Source organism: Chanodichthys erythropterus, chromosome 14 (assembly GCF_024489055.1).
Source record: "Chanodichthys erythropterus isolate Z2021 chromosome 14, ASM2448905v1, whole genome shotgun sequence".
NCBI classification, from domain to species: domain Eukaryota; kingdom Metazoa; phylum Chordata; class Actinopteri; order Cypriniformes; family Xenocyprididae; genus Chanodichthys; species Chanodichthys erythropterus.
The window spans coordinates 45,092,412-45,113,204 of NC_090234.1; the positions used below are offsets into that span (position 1 = coordinate 45,092,412).

Genomic DNA, 20,793 nt, shown 5'->3' on the forward strand with positions numbered 1-20,793 from the left:
ATGAGCTCCAGCTGGCGCTGATCAACTGATCAGCCGTGGTAAAACGCACACACACACACACACACACACAGAGAGAGAGACAGAATGAGTCGACGAACTGTGTCAGTAATGCATACAGTAGGCTGTATAAGAGCAACAAATGCATTTAAGAGTAACTGTCATTCAAGTGAAGAAAAACAAATTAATTTTGACTGTTTTTTCAAGGCTTCAAGTTCCAGATTAAAATGCATGTTTAAGCTGTTTTAACTGAAAGATATCTTAAAATATGTCACTGTCATTGTTTTGTCTAAAGATGGACACCAGTAGTGTTTTTTTTTTCTAAGGCACATTTATAAAAGCTACTTAAATATCTGTGAAAACAGGCCTTAGTGTTACAAATGCCTCTTTCCTATATAAATCTTGTGTAACTGAACTATGCGTGGTATGCAACTGTAAATAAACTATTTGTACTTTAATATTAACATTTATAATATATTAAAATAATAATTACTACTCTAAAATAATATTAAGACTGCATGCTAATGTTAATATTAATATTAATAAAACCACCTCCAGATGAACTTAAAAAAACACATACAAGAAAACAAAATTTTCCTAAAAACAAAGCACAGTTTATTAAACATTCAGTAACAAACAAACAGCCCATATGAATCAAGAAAAACTAAATTTCAGCAAATTTTACACACAGGCTTCTATACAATCCTTTTGCAGGGGCATATGCATGAAACAGAGATGTAATGAGCAGATCTGGCTTTATTCTTCAGAGATCTCCTGAGATCTAAGTTGCCTAAAATCAAATTACATTCCGATTATTTTTTATGTTTGTTTCAGATGTGCTGAAGTGAAACTAGACCCAACCCTGATGATGATATTACAGAGGTTATTAATGATGAGCAGAAGCTTTAAACAGCAAGAGCTGATGAGGTTAAACATGAGATGTAGAGATTGTCCCAATGCAGTATTCACAGGTGTGTCATGCTGTAACGTCTTTATACTACACCACTGTGTGATAATACACTGGCCTTCACTGAACCTCTCTATTAGGCTTCCCTTCCAGTATTGATGCTGTAGCAACTCATAATGTAACAACTATGCATAATGTAATACGTATTATATTATTATTGTAATAAAATGTTCATAATGTAATAATTCTCTCAAAACTTAATAAAATCTTATTTTAAAATCTAACAATTTTTACATTATGAGAAATATATTACATTATAAACTCACCAAAAAATGTCATGTTTGTACATTATGTGTAGTTATTACATTATGAGTTGCTACACATGGCAAAGGTGTGTATTTAGAGTGTATTCAATGTTATTGTCACATTATCAACTGAAAGTGTTTACGGGCTGTGTGCTTCTGGCCTGTCAAAGCCGATACGTGACTCCTGTGACAGTTTGACATATTACAAGTCTGACTGCACATACAACACACAGAACAATTATACAGTCAAACATAAATGTATAACACATGAAATAGTTGGACATTCCTATAATACAATAATGTAAACATTTAAAAAATAATAAATTACATAACTGGAGAAAAAGGCAAAAGTGGTTTCTTCCTGGACAATGTGTGGGTATTTTGTAAAATAAATAAATACATTTAAAAATAAAATACTGCATCATTAAAAAGTCTGAGGTCAGTAAGATTTAAACTTTTATTCAGCAAGGATGCATTAAACTGATCAAAAGTGACAGTAAATACTTGCATTACAAAAAAAATCTAAGAATCAAAGAATCCTTCAAAAATGTATAACTGTTTTCTACACTGATAATAATAAGAAAGCTTGAGCACCAAATCAGCATATTAGAATGATTTCTGAAGGATCATGTGACACTGAAGACTGGAGTAATGATGCTGAAAATTCAGCTTTGCATCACATGAATAAATTACATTTGAAAATATATTTAAATAGACAAGAGTTATTTTTGAACTATAGTAATATTTCACAATAGTACTGTTTTCACTGTATTTTTGATCAAATGATTGCAGTCTTGGCGAGCAGAAGAGACTTCTTTCAAAAACAATGACAAAAAAAAAAAAAAAAAAAAAAAAATCTCATTGACCCCAAATTTTAAACAGCAGTTTAAATAAGTGCTGAGGTTAAATAACTGAAATGACAATACTTTGTTAACAAATAAGAAAACGGCATACTTTGTTCAATTCATATGTTTCTACTTTAAGACATTCAAAATAATTTGCTAAATGACATCAATGATGACCCTCATGACCCCAAACTATGAAAACTGAATATATTACAGGTTAAATGGTGGATGTTCTGTTATTTCTACATGCATGTATTTGTACAATAACCTGTCAAATATTCTACATTCTTTTATTCATCTTAATGAAGCTATGAAAAATATATCTGCTGCAAGATGATGGATCACTAAATTTCTCTTCACACCCAATCGTCATCCACATTCTGTCATCGTTTATTTACTCTCATGTTGCTCCAAACTGGTATTTGTAAGTACTGATACTTATTGAGCTCCAAATGTGGTAAAAGTATCATACAATTAAAGAATCTTCCTAAATAAGCTTTTAAATCATATTCATAAAATGTATAGTTCCCGTCCTTGATAATTTGTTGAGTCGTGTTCAAAGCCGTTGTAAATTACTCTACAAACATACACCTGTGACTGCATTACATCAGTATTACTGCGCCACTGTGTCTGTGTTCTGCTTCTGAAGAACTACATTGGTGGAAGAAAAATGTTTTTTTTATCAATAGCATTACATTTTTGTGTCAGTGTTTATTTAACGAAACCTTGCCAGGTGTGTGGAATAACCGTTTTAAGCCCCATGAAGCTGTGATTTACACTGATTTTTAGAACAGCTAAAGGGGGTTTTAGGCACTAATGATGCCCCTTAGCTGTTCTAAATTCACTGTAAACCACAGCTTCTTGGGGCTTATTGTTTTATTGAACTTCTGCACATTCAAACTGGCATGTTGCGATCCATTCAAGAAATGAGCCATTCAGCATCATAGATGTGAAACCTAACGTGCCATGTTTGAATATATGTGAACACAAATTAGTTTATTTTTTTAATTTATTTACTTGGAGCAGCATTAACATTTATCTAAACATCTCATTTTGTTTTAGCACATTTTGCAGATCTGGAACAACACAAGTAAGTGATGACAGAATTCTCATTTTTGGTTAAATTCCTGTAAACCTTCTCAGTACAACTGAACATACAACACCACCCAACTACTGGTCTGTTTAGTACTCTCAAAGTTATCAAGCAAATCACCCTAAGCTACACCCACCTATATGACATTCAATGACGTCACTACTCATAGCTCTGCAATTCCCACAATTCCAGTGTCCTTGCAGTTTCTCAATCTATTAATGGTCTCCCAAAATTGTTGATCTCCCCAGGTCACAAGTCATCACAGAGCAGGCCAAATAACTCTACAGGAAACACTGTGTACAGTAAGTGCACATTCCAAATGATATGATATAATGTAAATGACATTTAATGTTGAAGAACAGCACGTAACATGCTAGAATCTCCCTACTTCAGCCCATGTTCTTGTCTCACAAGGTATGTCCCATACTGCTGCTGACCAGTCCTTTAACGTTTGTCACAGGTCTGACATCATGTAGCTGTTTGCGTCTGTCGATGAACGCAGCGAGTCTGATGGTGTCCAGTGGTGTTTTGGAGTAATCTCCACTATGAGCGCTGACCCATGGGTGCTGAAGGCACGAGGCTGAGCTGGGCCTCTTTCTGGGGTCCTGGTTGAGCGTGGACACAATGAAGTCTTTGGCGGCCTGGCTGATGCCGCAGAAGTACTCCTCAGGAAAGCAGAAGTCCAGCCTGCAGATGTTGACGCAGGTCTCCTCCAGACTCTCGTCCAGGAACGGGGAGACTCCACTGAGCATGACGTAGGCCAGCACCCCTACACTCCACACATCTGTAGACAGGGACACCGGGGTGCCCTGGATGAGCTCTGGAGCGGCAAACTCAGGGTTCCCCAGGAGGAGATGCACATAGCGGTGACCCGAAACCTGTACTGCATCACCCAGATCTGAGAGCTTCACGCAAGGCACCGGCACGTGGAGGTCCACCAATAGATTTTCAGGCTGAGGAAGAAGAAAGACTTTCAAGACTCTGCACTAGGTTTCTTTACTCTGTTTTAGAATTGGTGCTTGCTTGTACAAAACCCAAAATGCTAGTGTGATGTGGATGGTTGCCAGGATGTTGCTATGTTGTTGCTAAGGTGATGTCGGTTGCTGCTATATGTACTCTTCTAGCAGGTTTTATCAAAGTCCCTTGCAACAAAAGTCAGTTCATTGGCCGCCATATTGGCAGATATTTGGGTCATGTAATACCGAAATCTCAAAAACTTCTTGCCAAGCTCACATTTTAATAATTATACATTTCAAATCAGAAATAAATCTGACATGGACTGTTTCTTAAATTTTGTTTCTTATGTTCAAGCCTCTGGACACTTACTGGGAACTGGAGCTTTGGCGATTGACTCTTTTATTTAGAATTATTAGAAGATTATTAGTAAGTTTTATGTAGGTTTTAAGCACACTGTTGCATGGCTAAATGTATTGGTGGTTGCTAGAGTGTTGCCATGCAGTGTCTGCTAAACTACTACTTTTTACTAAATAAGCTCTAAATATGCTGATGTGGTGGTATAACGTTTCACCTTGAGGTCCAGATGAGCTACTCTGCAGGTGTGCAGATGCTGCAGAGCTTCCAGTGTGTCTTTAATGAAGAACGCCACCTTCTCCTCCATCAGCTCATCGTGAGCCACTAGATAGTCCAGCAGACGCCCATCTTCAACACTGAACACATAAAAATGATCATATCAATAAATGTCATTCTTTTTTTAAATTTCATTTTCTTTTCCTGAAAAAAAAGAAAAGAAAAAGCTTTTGGACAATGCAACTGTCTGTACTGTGGATTTGTTGACTCGTTAACTTTATTGAACTGTTGTATAAAATAGGCTATCACAATGCAATCTTGCTGATATTTGGGAAAACAGCACTCTATATTATAGGAACTCACACAGGGACATTTTGGCTCCATATATCTTGATATTTGGGGTGGGGCTCTTTTTCAAGTGCAACCGGATGGAGGACCCTTCTGATCCAACCCCAATTACAGGTGCTGGTCATATAATTAGAATATCATCAAAAAGTTGATTTATTTCAATAATTCCATTCAAAAAGTGAAACTTGTATATTATATTTATTCATTACATACAGACTGATATATTTCAAATGTTTATTTCTTTTAATTTTGATGATTATAACTGACAACTAAGGAAAATCCCAAATTCAGTATCTCAGAAAATTAGAATATTGTGAAAAGGTTCAATATTGAAGACACCTGGTGCCACACTCCAATCAGCTAATTAACTCAAAACACCTGCAAAAGCCTTTAAATGGTCTCTCAGTCTAGTTCTGTAGGCTACACAATCATGGGGAAGACTGCTGACTTGACAGTTGTCCAAAAGACGACCATTGACACCTTGCACAAGGAGGGCAAGACCAAAAGGTCATTGCAAAAGAGCCTGGCTGTTCACAGAGCTCTGTGTCCAAGCACATTAATAGAGAGGCGAAGGGAAGGAAAAGATGTGGTAGAAAAAAAGTGTACAAGCAATAGGAATAACCGCACCCTGGAGAGGATTGTGAAACAAAACCCATTCAAAAATGTGGGGGAGATTCACAAAGAGTGGACTGCAGCTGGAGTCAGTGCTTCAAGAACCACTACGCACAGACGTATGCAAGACATGGGTTTCAGCTGTCGCATTCCTTGTGCCAAGCCACTCTTGAACAACAGACAGTGTCAGAAGCGGCTAAAGACAAAAAGGACTGGACTGCTGCTGAGTGGTCCAAAGTTATGTTCTCTGATGAAAGTAAATTTTGCATTTCCTTTGGAAATCAGGGTCCCAGAATCTGGAGGAAGAGAGGAGAGGCACACAATCCACGTTGCTTGAGGTCCAGTGTAAAGTTTCCACAGTCAGTGATGGTTTGGGGTGCCATGTCATCTGCTGGTGTTAGTCCACTGTTTTTTCTGAGGAAGTTTTAGAGCACTTCATGCTTCTTGCTGCTGACCAACTTTATGGAGATGCAGATTTCATTTTCCAACAGGACTTGGCACCTGCACACAGTGCCAAAGCTACCAGTACCTGGTTTAAGGACCATGGTATCCCTGTTCTTAATTGGCCAGCAAACTCGCCTGACCTTGATGGAGTATTTTATCCATCCTATAGAAAACAATTGTAGAATTTGTTTGCTTACTATAAAAGCTAGAGGTGTTGTGAGGCCTCTTGGACTTTGTAACTGTAAGGGTCAAACAAGTTTACTTGGCCACTGAGCATATTTTGTTGGTAATTTTCCACCAGACAACAGGTGGCTGTGAAATGAACAAGACCATTATTAAAGGGTGTCACGTGAAGGCTTCTTGCCTCCGGGGAGTATGGACTGTTTTGATACAATGTTTCATTTGGCCAATGGGAAAAGAGTTGACCATCAATTGGCAGAAGGCCATGAGAGATTAAGGTATAAGATGTACAGTAGTTGGCAGTCGGCCACTAAGAATATTGTCTCTTACATAAGCAACACCTGAAGTTTTAATTGGTGAAATGACTATGGCAGAAAGGTCAGGGAGTACATGGGAAGGAGGTGTGAGAGGAGAGCCCCCGTAGATGATATCATGGAAAATAACTGTAAGAGCGAATATTACCAGCCAATGATATTACTTTGGTGTGTTTTTTAAGAGTATGTATGAAAAAATGTATGAAACTGTGCCCCAGCTAAGGGAGCCTCAGATGCAGAGCTGGCATCTCACTTTGTTGTTTGACCTGGAACTTTGACTTTTTCTTCGAGACCAGAACTGAAGAAACAAAGAGACATTGAATCTGCCATCACAACCTTAACCCCATAGAAAATCTATGGGGTATTGTGAAGAGGAAGATGCGATATACCAGACCCAACAATGCAGAAGAGCTGAAGGCCACTATCAGCCTATCTCATAACACCTGAGCAGTGCCACAGACTGATCGACTCCATGTCATGCCGCATTGCTGCAGTAATTCAGGCAAAAGGAGCCCCAACTAAGTATTGAGTGCTGTACATGCTCATACTTTTCATGTTCATACTTTTCAGTTGGCCAAGATTTCTAAAAATCCTTTCTTTGTATTGGTCTCAAGTAATATTCTAATTTTCTGAGATACTGAATTTAGGATTTTCCTTAGTTGTCAGTTATAATCATCAAAATTAGAAGAAATAAACATTTGAAATATATCAGTCTGTGTGTAATGAATGAATATAATATACAAGTTTCACTTTTTGAATGGAATTAATGAAATAAATCAACTTTTTGATGATATTCAAATTATATGACCAGCACCTGTAAACACACCTGAACTAGTTAATCAAGGTCTTACTAGGCATACATGAAACTTCCAGGCAGGTGTGTTGAGGAAAGTTGGAGCTAAACTCTGCAGGACAGTGGCCCTCCAGAAGCAGGATTTGACATCCCTGGACTATCCTTTTAAAGAAGAGGACTTCAGCCCTGCACCTGGTGACCCACTGTCTTGCAGACTTTAGTTCCAACCCCAATTAAACACACCTGAAGCAGCTAATCAAGCTCTTCATGAGAGCCTGAAAATACACAGGCAGGTGTGCTGAAGCAAACTGGAAATAAACTTTGCATGACAGTGGGTCCCCAGGAGCAGGGTTGAAGATCTCTGCTTTAAAGATATAATGCAGTGTTTTAAAGGGCTCATATTGTACACATCTGTAACATATTTTTCTTTAAAGTTCAACTGTCATGCTTGTCAAGGTTTTTATACTAAAATGGTCATGATTTACTTGTACACCATAGTTTTCTTAGAATCTTTGAATTAAACAAGCTGTTTTTTCCACTGTACCTTTAATACGTCTACATGTATTTGATGTCTAGACATAACTGATCTGTCTAGTTTAGGCCCATAACTATAGATGTTTGTTTCCACCACTGAATAAAAAGGTAAAAATAAAAAAGACTTTTCCCCTCACAATTGTGTTTACATCTTACAATTCTGACATTTTTTTCTCAGAGTTGCATGATACAAAGTCGCAATTATGAGTTATAAAAAGTCACGATTAAATTTTACATTTTTAATTCTGTGGCAGATACAAGCTTCCATATATAACTGTTGTGTCAATGGAAGTATATTTGCTTTCCAAAATGGATTTACTCACAGCTCAAGAACCAGCATGTAGGCTGTGGGTGACTCATAGGTATCAATCAGCGCCACCAGCTGGGGATGCTGGACATGACGCAGGATATCGGCCTCATGGGCAACCTGCTCTTTCTTCTGCATCTTCTTATTGACATATTTCACAGCAACCTCCTTCTTACTGGCCTTACTGAGACACTTCCTCACCACTGAGAATCGGCCCCTGAAACAGAGAACATATGAAGAAAAAAAGAAACCAGAGATTGTTACTGACAGGATGAATAATGCTAGACTGCTTATTAATGAAGGTAAAAACATATATATTTACCGTCCAATTTCACATAATTCTGTGAAGGCAGATTCAAAATTGTCTTTCCACTGGATTCCAGTGCCGTCATATGTCGAGGCTTCATGAAAGTGAAGAAAAGAAAAAAAAAGAGAATAAGAACTGTGTTTGGAAGAATCAGTTCTTTTCCTAAAATTAATACTGCCTACCAAAACAATGCTTTACAGGAATCATGTACACTTATAACACTGGCTTTTCCAAAAGGTATAGGAAGCATAATTATGCTTATTTCTACTTTATTTTGGCTAAAATAGAAGGCAACATCACATGTATCTTTAGCTGAGAAGTCAATCCCAGACTGCAATTCAACAAGCTCAGTGAAAAAATTAAAAGTTTAAAATCAGTTAAAAATAGTGAAATAGAATTAAAGCCATAATTTTACCCAACTTTTGTGTGCGCTGTGTTGTGATCAAACTATACTGAAATCAACTGCACTACAAACAATTATATTCTCAATGAGTAGTATTTTTGAGAAGGAACAATGTGTAAAATATTAAAACATTTCATAGATTACATATTGAATAAGTATATTTTGTCTTACTGCACTGACAGATTTTTTCTGTTCTTAACTAAAATTATCAACTTATTTTTTATTTAAAATTTAAGATACTGTATATGTATTAGATTCTCTGAAAGCAAGTCTTATGATCTTATGTAGTCTTACTTCTCAAGTAAATGTATGTTGTTTCAATTTTTGTTTTTTAACTGTAAAAGAAGTTAAAAAAATCAAGTCAGAATTTCAGAGTTGTGTAAAGTAACATACTTTAGTAAGTAAAGATAACTGACTGAAACAGCCATTAAATAGTATTTAAAAATACTCTTAAAAACATTTCCCCCCTAAAAGTATTAAAATGACTGATATTAAAACTACCTAAGCATCAAAGTACAGGTCAATTTTATTAATAATGGCAAAAAAGTCTATTTTTTTTTCTAAAAATATTAAAGTTTCTGATATTAAAACTGCTAAAGCATCAAAAAGAGAGGTAATTGTATTAATAATGGCACAGCTGATGGTACCAATGACAGCCTGAGTGGTGGTTTAATAGAAACTGTAGGATATGTAAGAGTGTACTGTTCACCCAAAAATTAAAAATTGTCATATTTATACAGTTATGTTGCGTTGTGTTGTGTTGTGTGATTGTCCTCACCTGTGCTGGGTAAAGTCACCATGTTTGAGGGTTCACTGGGTGGGCTGATGCCCCAGGGGTTACTGGCACTGACTCTGAACTGATAGTGTCCACCAGGAATCAGATTCTCAATTTTCACACACACATCAGCAGTGGAGACCACCGACTTCTGCCACACCAGAGAGTCTGCACACAAATACACACAAAATAACAGAAATGTAGTTTTTCTTCAAGCGTTTTAGTTTTTAAATTTTAACCGACATTATAGGTTTCAGGGTGAATAAACAGAATATCACATTTTCATGTCATAAGATTAACATTTTCAAACAAAATAGTATGCATGAAGCATAATAAAGATGCTATAATCTATACTTCTGTAGAAATGCATTTATTTCTGAACTCTACTTATAATGTCAGTCAAAGTTCCTTGCACTAAACATAGTAAAACAACAATAGTTTATCACCATTTTACCCTTTCAATTAAACAGGCTCTTTGTTACTGTACCTTTTAGATTTTTTTTATTTTAATTTTATGTACACTACTGTTCCAAAGTTTGGAGTCAGTTTTTTTTTTTTTTTTTTAAGAAATTAACACTTTTATTCAGCAAGGATGCATTCAACTGAACAAATGTGACAGTAAAGACTTTTAAATGGTTAGAAAAGGTTTCTATATCAAAGACATTCTGCTCTTTTGAACTTTCTAATTATGAAAGAATCCTGAAAAAAAATGTATCACCATTTCCACAAAATTTTAATCAGCACAACTGTTTTCAACACTGATAATAATAAGACTAATGAGCAAATATTTCTGAAGGTTCATGTGACACTGAAGACTGGAGTAATGGCTGCTGAAAATTCAGTGTTAAAGGTACAGTATGCAATTTCTGAGAAACACTGTTGAAAGTGGATCTGACAGAGCAGCACACTCATTTGTAGCCAATCAGCAGTAGGGGGGCGTGTCCACTCGTGATGAGGGAGGAGAGAGGGAGAGTGAGCAAGAGGGGGATTTGAAAGACTAGAAAGAGATATGGCTGAGAGACATTACAAAAGAGAAAAGGTCAGAGGAAGTTCGCTTTATGATCAAGAACTGCTGATTCGACACCAAAGATTCATAACCCTCTGAAGCTTAATGAAGCTGTGTTTTGAAATCGGCCATCACTACATAAGTTGTTTTTTTGGCGCACCAAAAATATTCTTGTCACTTTATAGTATTAATATTGAGCCACTGTACTCACATGAACTGATTTAAATATGTTTTCAGTACCATTATGGATCTTGAGAGAGGAAATGTCATTGCTGGCGATGCAGGCCTCACTCTGCCAACGGATTTCAACAAAATATTATAATTTGAGTTCCGAAGAATAATGAAGGTCTTATGGGTGTGGAACGATATGAGGGTGAGTAATAAATTACATTATTTTCATTTTTGTGTGAACTAACCCTTTAAGTATAACATCTCCAAAAATTACAAGTAACTTACAAAAGTTAATTGTAAAGTATGTTTTGTTATATATATATATTACAAGTTTGCTTTTTAGCAAAAGCAGATAATTCCACATTTCATGTTTCAGACTTAAACAAAACTAAGTAATTGCTTTGTAATGGTATTTAAAACACACTCAAACACACGTGTGCACACAAACGCGCACACACACAAACACACTCACATGCACGCACACTCAAACGCAAAAGGATTCAGCGTGTAACCAAGGGTTCAGCATTTAAGATGTGTATGATGTAGGACTTGCAGGAGTCGAAATTATAAATCCTTGATCACTTTTAGTTGACGAAACTCCCCTAAGCTAGCACGTCTTTTCAAAGTGACAAGCAGCCTTGTCGCCTGACCTGAACACTGCGTGCTGATTCGCTAAAACTGACTTATTGGCAGGCACGTGCACACATAGACAAAAAAGGGGCCTGAGCCCCTGCCCTTTTTCTTCCTGGAGAGAAAGTGCCCTTTTTTCTGGGGTGCTTTTTTTATTTTTAATAAATGAATATACATTACTGTTTGCGCACAGCTTCCCTTTCAAACAAATATATTTACTGAATAAAAAAAAATTAAAAATAGCCTACTATATCTGGTCGGCTTTGTCAAGTTCAGATGCCCTCACTCCGCGACACGCCAATCATGCCCGCACGCACTAAACCTAACCGTCACTGGGGGTTAGACAAATCGTACGAATTTGCACGAGTGAGGTCGTATGAATTTATACGAAATAGCCACCTCGTAGAATAAGTACGAATTGGTCGTGAGATAGCGTTGAAACTTGTGACAACTATTCCCGCGAAAATGCAACGGCTGTCTAGCGATAAGAAGCAAAAAAGAAAAAAGGCCCTAGATAGATGCATACCGTGCATTTCTTTCAGGTAATCTAGCCTATGTTCACAAACCTGAAAGTTTTGTCTATTTAAGGGTTATTTATACATTTAACGCTGCATTAATAGTTTGACCACAATCAACACATCTGTCTGATTTGATACTAATGAAATATATGTCATAATATAAATTAAAGTATTGTATTGTGCTCTGCATTGCGTTTTGATCCATGGTAAACACTTGACCGATAGGTTGGGCTGTCAATACCAGAAGAGAAGCATTCCATGGACGCACATCCATGAACCACATTATTAGACAGTTTTCTAAGGATGCATGGTTTATTAAAACTATTTAAAAATCATAATACAGCATCAGCTACATAATGCTATTCTTAAATCTATGCTTACACAGGATAATACATCAATAAAAGTTTAAACCCTCGCTCTGTCTTTGCATGTTTGATGTCCACATATTCTTGTTGAAGAAATTACAGTGGCTGTAGCATTTCTATCACAAAGAAGTGGCCGAATATTATTATTTAACTAATAATATATATATTTTTTAATCATGGTTGGCTTTGATGTGGATTTGATCGTGCTGTGCTGTCTAACAACAAAAATCAGCAGGCTTTTGGCGCCCTCTGCAGGCATTTGTTATAATATATATTGTATTAACAGTTCAGGAAAATAAAATTCTTGATGAAAATTCGTGTTTAAATTTGCAGATTAGCTTATTTTGGTTAATTTAGAAGAAATCTACAGACGCAAACAGACGGAGGGTAGTAGGCTTAAAACAAACTCCATCTAAATGTGTAGGGTTAGGGTTAAGTTTTCTTTCCATTAGAGTAAAAGACATGGCAGCAAAAATGGACCTTAAAATTGTAAAATCTTAAAATTGTCCACTTCATGAAAGAAGTATTCCAGTAACACCAAAAAATTAAAACGATTTATTGATTTGTGCAAAATAAACAAGTTATTAGTGAAACTATGTCCCTCTCCTTGATGCCGTCATTTATTCTAAATATATAGCTACTTGAAAACAGTTGTTGTTGACTTCTCTTGTGATAAACCTAGTGAATACTAAAGAAGACTATGGTCTCTGTGTGAACTGATTATTTTGTAGAAATCTGTGGAGTATAAAACTATTGCGTGAGTGTAAGTGAAGTCAAAGTTGTCTTAATATATTTAAGGGTTCATTATTTTTTAAATAAATAATAATGAGATGTGCCCTTTTTCCACTTGAGCCCCTGCCCCCCAAAATGTCTGTGCACGTCCCTGCTTATTGGTTACACAAACAACAAGGGCACTTGTCAGTTTCTGCTGTAAAACGTGAATTCGCGGTGCCTTGACAGTGGACAATACCGGCTTTTCTGACAAAACGTATTTACTGTTCAGAACATGCTATCTGTGCAGGAAAACGCACCACAGTCAGTTCATTTTTTTTTAAAAGTGACGTTTATCGGTTTTTGCAAATGAACTCCACATCCTGTATTGCATGTTCATGCATTTTGTGGGCGGAGCAATGAAGGGAGGGGTGTGTCTGTTTGGGGTGATTTCAAATATCAACTCTTTCACAGAAATTGCTTACTGCACCTTTAAAGTGCTGAGCACAGAATAGGTGATGATATGTAAATGTGGGCAATCAAATGTTAATGTGCTCACAGCTGTGACAGCTCAGAGCTATTTAGTTTCAGTCCGTATTGGTGGATTGGGGAGGGGTGTGAATGTGAGAGTAGAGGGCAGAGTTTTATTTCTACATTGTACAGTATCAAAGTGATTCATTTCAAAAGAGCAAATTAACCACATTAAGTATCTCTCATTACAACAGAAATCTCAGGCAGTAGTTCTCTCAGTGGATGTCTGTCAGTGTTGCTGTGCCAAGACTTTTGGGATTTCACAGCGTGTAATTGTTTACCTTCCTGCCTGTATTCCACAGTGTAGCTGGAGATGGCAGAGTTTCCTGAGCTAGCTGGAGGAAGCCAGTGAACAATCACTGCTGTGCTGCTGGCTTCCTGCGCCACAGGTCGAGCAGGGGCTGCTGGGATACCTGGAGGAGAGAACAACTCCAGTCACAACATGTGGACAGATGAACGCCCATCTTTATTTCTCTCTGTGTTTTTTCACCTTGTACTTTGATAGATGCAGATGAGGAGGCTGTGCCATGATCATTCACAGCCACACACGTGTAGATGCCAGTATCCTGTGGCATTAGATTACAGATCTTCAACACAATATCACCCGTATCCCTAAAGTGGATCAAACACAGCACACAGAGTGAGGAAGTTATTTTCAGATGAACAATCAAATGGCACAGCTATCATTAGTAATAGTGTATGACTCAACATGTTCTCCAACCAATACGCCTATATAGGTTGTTTGTCAATTCCCTGAAGTATGACCCATAGGAGCTTTTGCTAAAGTTGTGCCTCTATCGACAACAGGACAGTTTCATTTTAATGCATTGTTCCCTTTTATCTGCATCATATTTCTGGTTTGACGTAGCTCAAATGGCAGAGCATTGCAATATATAACAATATGCAATCATGTGATCATGAGATTGTGGGTTCGATCCCAGGCAACGCATGTGCTCATAAAGGTTTAGGGGTGGGGTGCTTTTAGTCATTAATAAAAAAAAATAGTTTTGCTAAATAGAAATAGGACAAATGGTGTAAAAAGTCCACACATTGCATTTAACACGCATTTTGATTGGTAACGACAGTCATACATCATTTGATGAGGACAGACGTAACACAACACTGTCATTATTTTTATGCCAGCTAGAGGGCGCATGACTATAAAACGTAAATATAGGTCGTAATAAGGTGCTTGAAAAATGACCTATAGGGAGGACAGTCTGGCATGACCGTATGAAAACATCTGTCATATAAAATAGCTTATTCAGGGCAGTAGAAAACAAAAACCAACCTGCTTTTGCAAAATATAAAATCAACATTCTTCAAATATAACAAGAAATATGCTATGTGTTGTTTATGTATCTAGGTCAAAGGTCATACAGTAAGTCATAACATAAACATTCTTGAATATCAGGTTTAGAGATGTATTTTTTTTCTGTGCTCCATAGAGAGTTAAAGATGTGATGTGTAAAAATCACAAAAATGTGTTTTGGTTGTACAGTGCTCTTGTATAGGAGGGTTAAAAGCCACATCATTGGTGCAGTTGATAAGAAGAAAATTGGAATCTTGGCGGAATCACGGGACAGTTACATAACTGTGAGACTTATGAGGTCACATGGGTGCAGTTTTCCCACAGAACAAATTCAGATGACATTATTCCTAAACACTTTCCTGGAACCAATCAGTTAAACTCAAAGTCATTTAAATATAGACTTTCAATAATAAACTCCAGGATGGATTGTAACAGGAGAACAAGTGTTTTAAAGGGTTAGTTCACCCAAAAATGAAAAATATGTCATTAATTACTCACCCTCATGTCGTTCCACACCCGTCAGACCTTCGTTCACTATTTATGTTCAGCGCTTCCAGGTTCTACATCAGAACACCAACTCAGTATTGGCCAACGCTGTTCACATGAGCAGCATGACGCATGCGTGTGATGCTGACATAGGAGCTGGCCAATAATGAGTCAGCGTTCGGACATAGAACCTGGAAGCGCTGAACGTAAACAGCGTAGGAGAATGACATAGAAGAGAAGAGATTGTTGATTAAAGTTATTTTTGTTTTGTTTTTGGGCACAAAAAGTATTCGCGTCGCTTCATAAAATTAAGGTTGAACCACTGCAGTCACGTTGACTATTTTAATGATGTATTTACTACTTTTCTGGGCCTTGAAAGTGTTGATTATATTGCTATTTATGAACGAGAATATAGCGAGAATACTCTCGGATTTCATCAAAAATATCTTAATTTGTGTTCTGAAGATGAATGAAGGTCTTACGGGTGTGGAACAACATGAGAGTAATAAATGACAGAATTTTAAGTTTTGGGTGAACTAACCCTTTAAAGGGGTCATATGATGCTATTTTAAAAGTTCATTATTTTGTTTATTAGGTGTAAAAGATTAGGTTAACATGCTTTAATGTTCAAAACACATGTTCTCTTGGTGTATCTTCTGAACTATGCTGCAATGGTGGATGCACTATTTTTCTTCTCCGATCCTGCCCAGCGAATGTCCGGTTGATGACACGATGTCCGGTAATAGTATAGAAAAAAATTGCACTGCGCATGTGTCGAAAATCATCCGCACACATTCTTGGCACATTCGCGGAAAGTGAAGTATACCCGTGTGTAACACGGTTCGTAGATGTGGGAAGGAGGAGGCGGGAACCGGCGAACGTTCAAACAAACTTTAATCTCAAAATAAACAAACAAAACGAAAGTAATGCCGGCAGACCCTCGCGGACGTCTGCCGGCCACACAAACATAATAAAACATAAAATAAAGTCCAGGCCTGGTCCTCTCTCGTCCTTCATTGTAGTCGCTCCTCCTTTTATGCCTCCGGAGCTCCTCCGTGAGAGACTCGAGGCCGGCACGCCTCGCAGGTGACGCTCATTATCACTCACGTCACCGGCCTCGCTCCATTCCCTCACGGCTCTCGCCCACCCTGCTCGTCACATACCCCCAACGCCCCTCGCAGGCCGGGGGGTACTCCCGCGACTGCGCTTACTCCCCCCCGGGGCCTGTCTCGGCGGCCGCGCAGCACCTGGGCGTAAGGACAGACGAGAGAAAGGAGACGGAAGCAAGGGGAGCGACAGGACGAGAGAGAGGAGAGAGGAAAAAGAAAGAGAAAAAAAAAAATTCTTGGTCCGGTTCCCCGACACACTGCCGCTCGGTCCTCAGCCTGCCAAGAGGCTCTTCCTCGCGGTGCCACATGCGATGGCACTGGACGCGTGGTGGACGGCCCGTTCCTCGACCGCCTCCTGGCGGCCGGCGATGGTTCCTCCAGCTGAGGGCAGCCGGCAGCGAGTCCCCTGTCCCCTGCTCCTCCCCTTCATGGCGGACGGCAGCAGGCTTCGGCCCACGGCGGACGGCGGCGACTCCTCCGCTCCCTCCAGGACGGCAGCCACCCCACCTCGTCCCAGAAGCACGGCATCCGGGTCTCCGTCCCACCTTTCACAAGGCTCCAGCACCACCGCCTCGGGCAGCCTCTCGCGGTCTACACATCACAGCCCGAACTCCGCAGCACCGCGATCCCCCTCAACAGCGAGGGCTCTTCGACAGCATGTCCCTCCTTCCTCCCGGGTTTCGGCACCAATGTAACACGGTTAGTAGATATGGGAAGAAGGAGGCGGGAACCGGCGAACATTCAACGTAAGTTAACTTTAATTCAAAAATAAACATAGAACAAAACGAAAGTAATGCCGGTAGACCCTCGCGGACGTCTGCCGGCCACACAAACATAATAAAACATAAAATAAAGTCCAGGCCTGGTCCTCTCTCGTCCTCCACGGTCGTCGCTCCTCCTTTTATGCTCCCGGAGCTCCTCCGTGAGAGATTCAAGGCCGGTGCGCCTCCCAGGTGACGCTTGTTATCACTTGCGTCACCGGCCTCGCGCCGTTCCCTCACGGCTCTCGCCCGCCCTGGTCGCCACACCGTGGCTTTAGGGTGCCATTTGGGACAGAGCCGTAGACATTTGTTGAAGTTATATCTGGACTTCAATGGATGCATTTTAGGCATGTCTGGAGCAGTGTTCTCTGTTAGATTAAATCCCTTTTGTGGGAATTTTTTTAACTGTGCAGTTCATCCACCAAAACAAACAGTTACATTACACACTAAAGGAAAAGAAAAAGATGGCCTCTTTACCTTTCCCAAGAGTTTCATTTGAACTCATGTGCTCACAGTCTGTGTTGTGACTGATTGTGGATTTGTACCTGATATTGATAGTGAATCGGTTATTGTTGACCAGCAGACTTTGATCGGGTCCTTTCAGGGTGATCGTGGGCTTGGGTCGAGCACACACTTTACAACACAGAACCACTGTCTCCCCCAGAGCACACGTCACGTCCGCTAGAGGGGTCAGGAACTCTGGAGCCACTGTATTACAGATGCAAGATTCAAAATCAGACTACACAATTTATTAAAACACACAACTGCATACCACACATTCACTTTATACACTTGGACTGTATTTGAAAGAAAAAAAAAAATGCACATAATAATAATATAAAATTTCACATGGATAATTCAAATTCTAAAACAAGCTACATGTGACATACATATGACCACTCAACAAAATATATAGGGTAAGATGTGGGCTATTAAATATGTATAAATTCATATGTCTGTATATGTCACAGAATACATTTACATTTCAAATTAATCTCTTATCTGCTTTATCTGCCGTCATTTTATAAATTAAATGATTCAAGAATTGTTACCTGAGCACAAAATCAGCATGTTAAAAACACTAATAAAATGAACAATGAATCGCACTTACCAAGCATTTATTTACATACATTCTTAAAATCTTGTTAACATTAGTTAATGCACTATGAACTAGCATTGAACAACTGTATTTTCATTAACTAATGTTAACGAAGATTAGTAAATACAATACAGTAACAAATGTATTGCTCATAGTTAGTTCATGTTAGATAATACATTAAATAATCTTTAACTAATGAACCTTATTGTTACCAAGTAAATGTAGCCTTGGCAAGCATAAGAGACTTTTAATAAAATTTTTCTTTCAAAAACATTTAAAAATTGTAATGTTTTCAAACTTTTTACAGGTTCTAATATGTATGTATGTATGTATGTATGTATGTATGTATGTATATTATATATATATATATATATATATATATATATATATATATATATATATATATCTATCTATATATATATATATATATTCTAAAAGTAAATGCACATTGCGTCTAATGGGGGCATCTTCCCACATCTTACCCTGCTAGTGAAAAATACAGACAAACTGAATCACAGCATCTGTACATTCATAAACTCACCCTCTTGGATGAAATTAGGGTTCAACAACTGCAAAACAGACAGATGAGTGTTACATATGCATACAGAGGGTCAAAAGCACTGATTCTGAAGGAAAGCTTAATGTTGTGTCACTTCAGCACTAGCCAGCAGAGGGCAGCACCATCGCATGAGATGACAGACACTGGCTGAATTTGAAATGGCATACTACTCAGACTATTTCTGCCATATAAACAGTGTTCCGTTGGAGATTTGAAAGTGGGGAAAAAAAACTTTTATGGAAAGCTATGCATTACGTTACGTTTTTGTTTTTCTCTTACCTGGGCTGGGCTTGCTTGTTTGTTTTTCATTATTAAATGGTTGTTAATGTAAAGGCCCTTTCACACCAAAAGTGAAATGAATAAGCCTCAGGCTGAAGGAAATGCATTTTTACACCTGTACAGTAGAGGGCGCAGCTCAAACAAACCTTTCAGCTGTGCTGCCATTCTGGATTAAAGAATAGGATACAGGAGAAGGAAGTTCAACACTCTTACTTGAGCAATAAAAAAAGTCATTTTTGCCTATAGTATGATTGAATTGGATCATCAAAGGTCAACAGCAAAGGCATTGGTTAATAAAGTGAGATTAAATACAAAGTATATTTATGTGATATAACATTTAATTATTGCGTATTCAGAGATTGCATTTCACTGTTTTCATTCATTTTGAGGAATACTAAATTTTTCATGCAAGTGATCATGTTCACATACAAGCCCTCTGCACTTAACATGGGGACAGGAGAGCTGTCAGTCAATACATGGGAAAACAAAGTAACTTGCGTTACTTATTTGAAAAAGAAACTTTGATATTTTGTTGTAAATTGAAAAGTAATGCGTGAAAAAGTAATCTGATTATGTAATTTCCATTACTTGTTATGCGATACTCCCAACACTGCATATAAAGATATGGGAAAAATAGAGTAGTATGTTAGAATGCAATTTGGTATTCAACCACTGTCTGTTTGCAATAGCACACTACCATACTATTGATACAATTTCTGCAGTGTAGAATGTGAAATCCTGAATCTGGACCAAATACATTGGAAGTGAAGTACAGTATGCAACCAGAACACACTGCTTGTGATTTTCAAATCCACCTGACTGTGGATTTCTAGTGTGATGTATAAACGAGTAATATCAAACACAGATATCTTTTATTTGACTGGCAACACACACTGGCAGTCCCGCCTTTCAGTTATAAGAGCCAGTCGCCTTTCTGATAGAGGTATCACGTGGTCTTTCTGCTCTAGAACAGTCACAAAAAGCCTGATTTGAGGTAAAGAAAAAAAAAAAAAAAGATACTTCTATCAGATTTTTGCAGATTGGCCACTAACTGAACACACTTTCTCCAGTAAGAACTTTAAAGCCACTGAAATAAACATGCACTCAGTGAGATCATGTGACAGCTATACTCTTTGAGATGTTGATTACAGTATAAGCTAGTATTTCGTCCTGAACATTGCAAAAGCTTTTCATTAGGCTTGAGGCCCGTTCACACCAGAGATAACTATAACAGTTCAAATGCCCAAGTTCTTTAAAGTTGGGTGAATTCGGATTGGCTGTCAAATCAAATTCATAAAATGCAAAAAGTTCTCAGCAATTATTGTTCCTTAATGTTATTATCGATATAGTTGTGGGGTGAACTTCACTATTTTCATAGAATTAATGATAAATAAAACTTTATTGTTACAATTATCATTATTGGTGTGAATGACCCTTTATACCAGTCACTCCACACAATTAGTTAAAATAATAACTCACCAACAACAAATTAGGCCAAATAAAATGCAAAAGCGGTTCACACATTTCTTTGACTTTAAGCTTCAAAAGCTGTTCCTACCTACTAT

General features: G+C 38.0%; 1 protein-coding gene across 1 annotated transcript in view; it reads right to left on the reverse strand.

Annotated features, from left to right (window-relative positions):
- Positions 1-624: 624 nt before the first annotated feature.
- Positions 625-20,793, reverse strand: part of kalrna (kalirin RhoGEF kinase a) — a 296,510-nt gene continuing 276,341 nt past the window's right edge. Inside the window, exons 52-60 of the mRNA XM_067410582.1 lie at positions 18,932-18,959; positions 17,837-17,999; positions 14,114-14,235; positions 13,905-14,036; positions 9,695-9,859; positions 8,529-8,607; positions 8,223-8,423; positions 4,676-4,814; positions 625-4,100 (exon numbers count right to left, since the gene is read on the reverse strand). Of these exons, the coding sequence (XP_067266683.1) occupies positions 3,555-4,100; positions 4,676-4,814; positions 8,223-8,423; positions 8,529-8,607; positions 9,695-9,859; positions 13,905-14,036; positions 14,114-14,235; positions 17,837-17,999; positions 18,932-18,959 (1,575 nt within the window). The 3' untranslated portion in view covers positions 625-3,554. The remainder of the gene's footprint in view (positions 4,101-4,675; positions 4,815-8,222; positions 8,424-8,528; positions 8,608-9,694; positions 9,860-13,904; positions 14,037-14,113; positions 14,236-17,836; positions 18,000-18,931; positions 18,960-20,793) is intronic.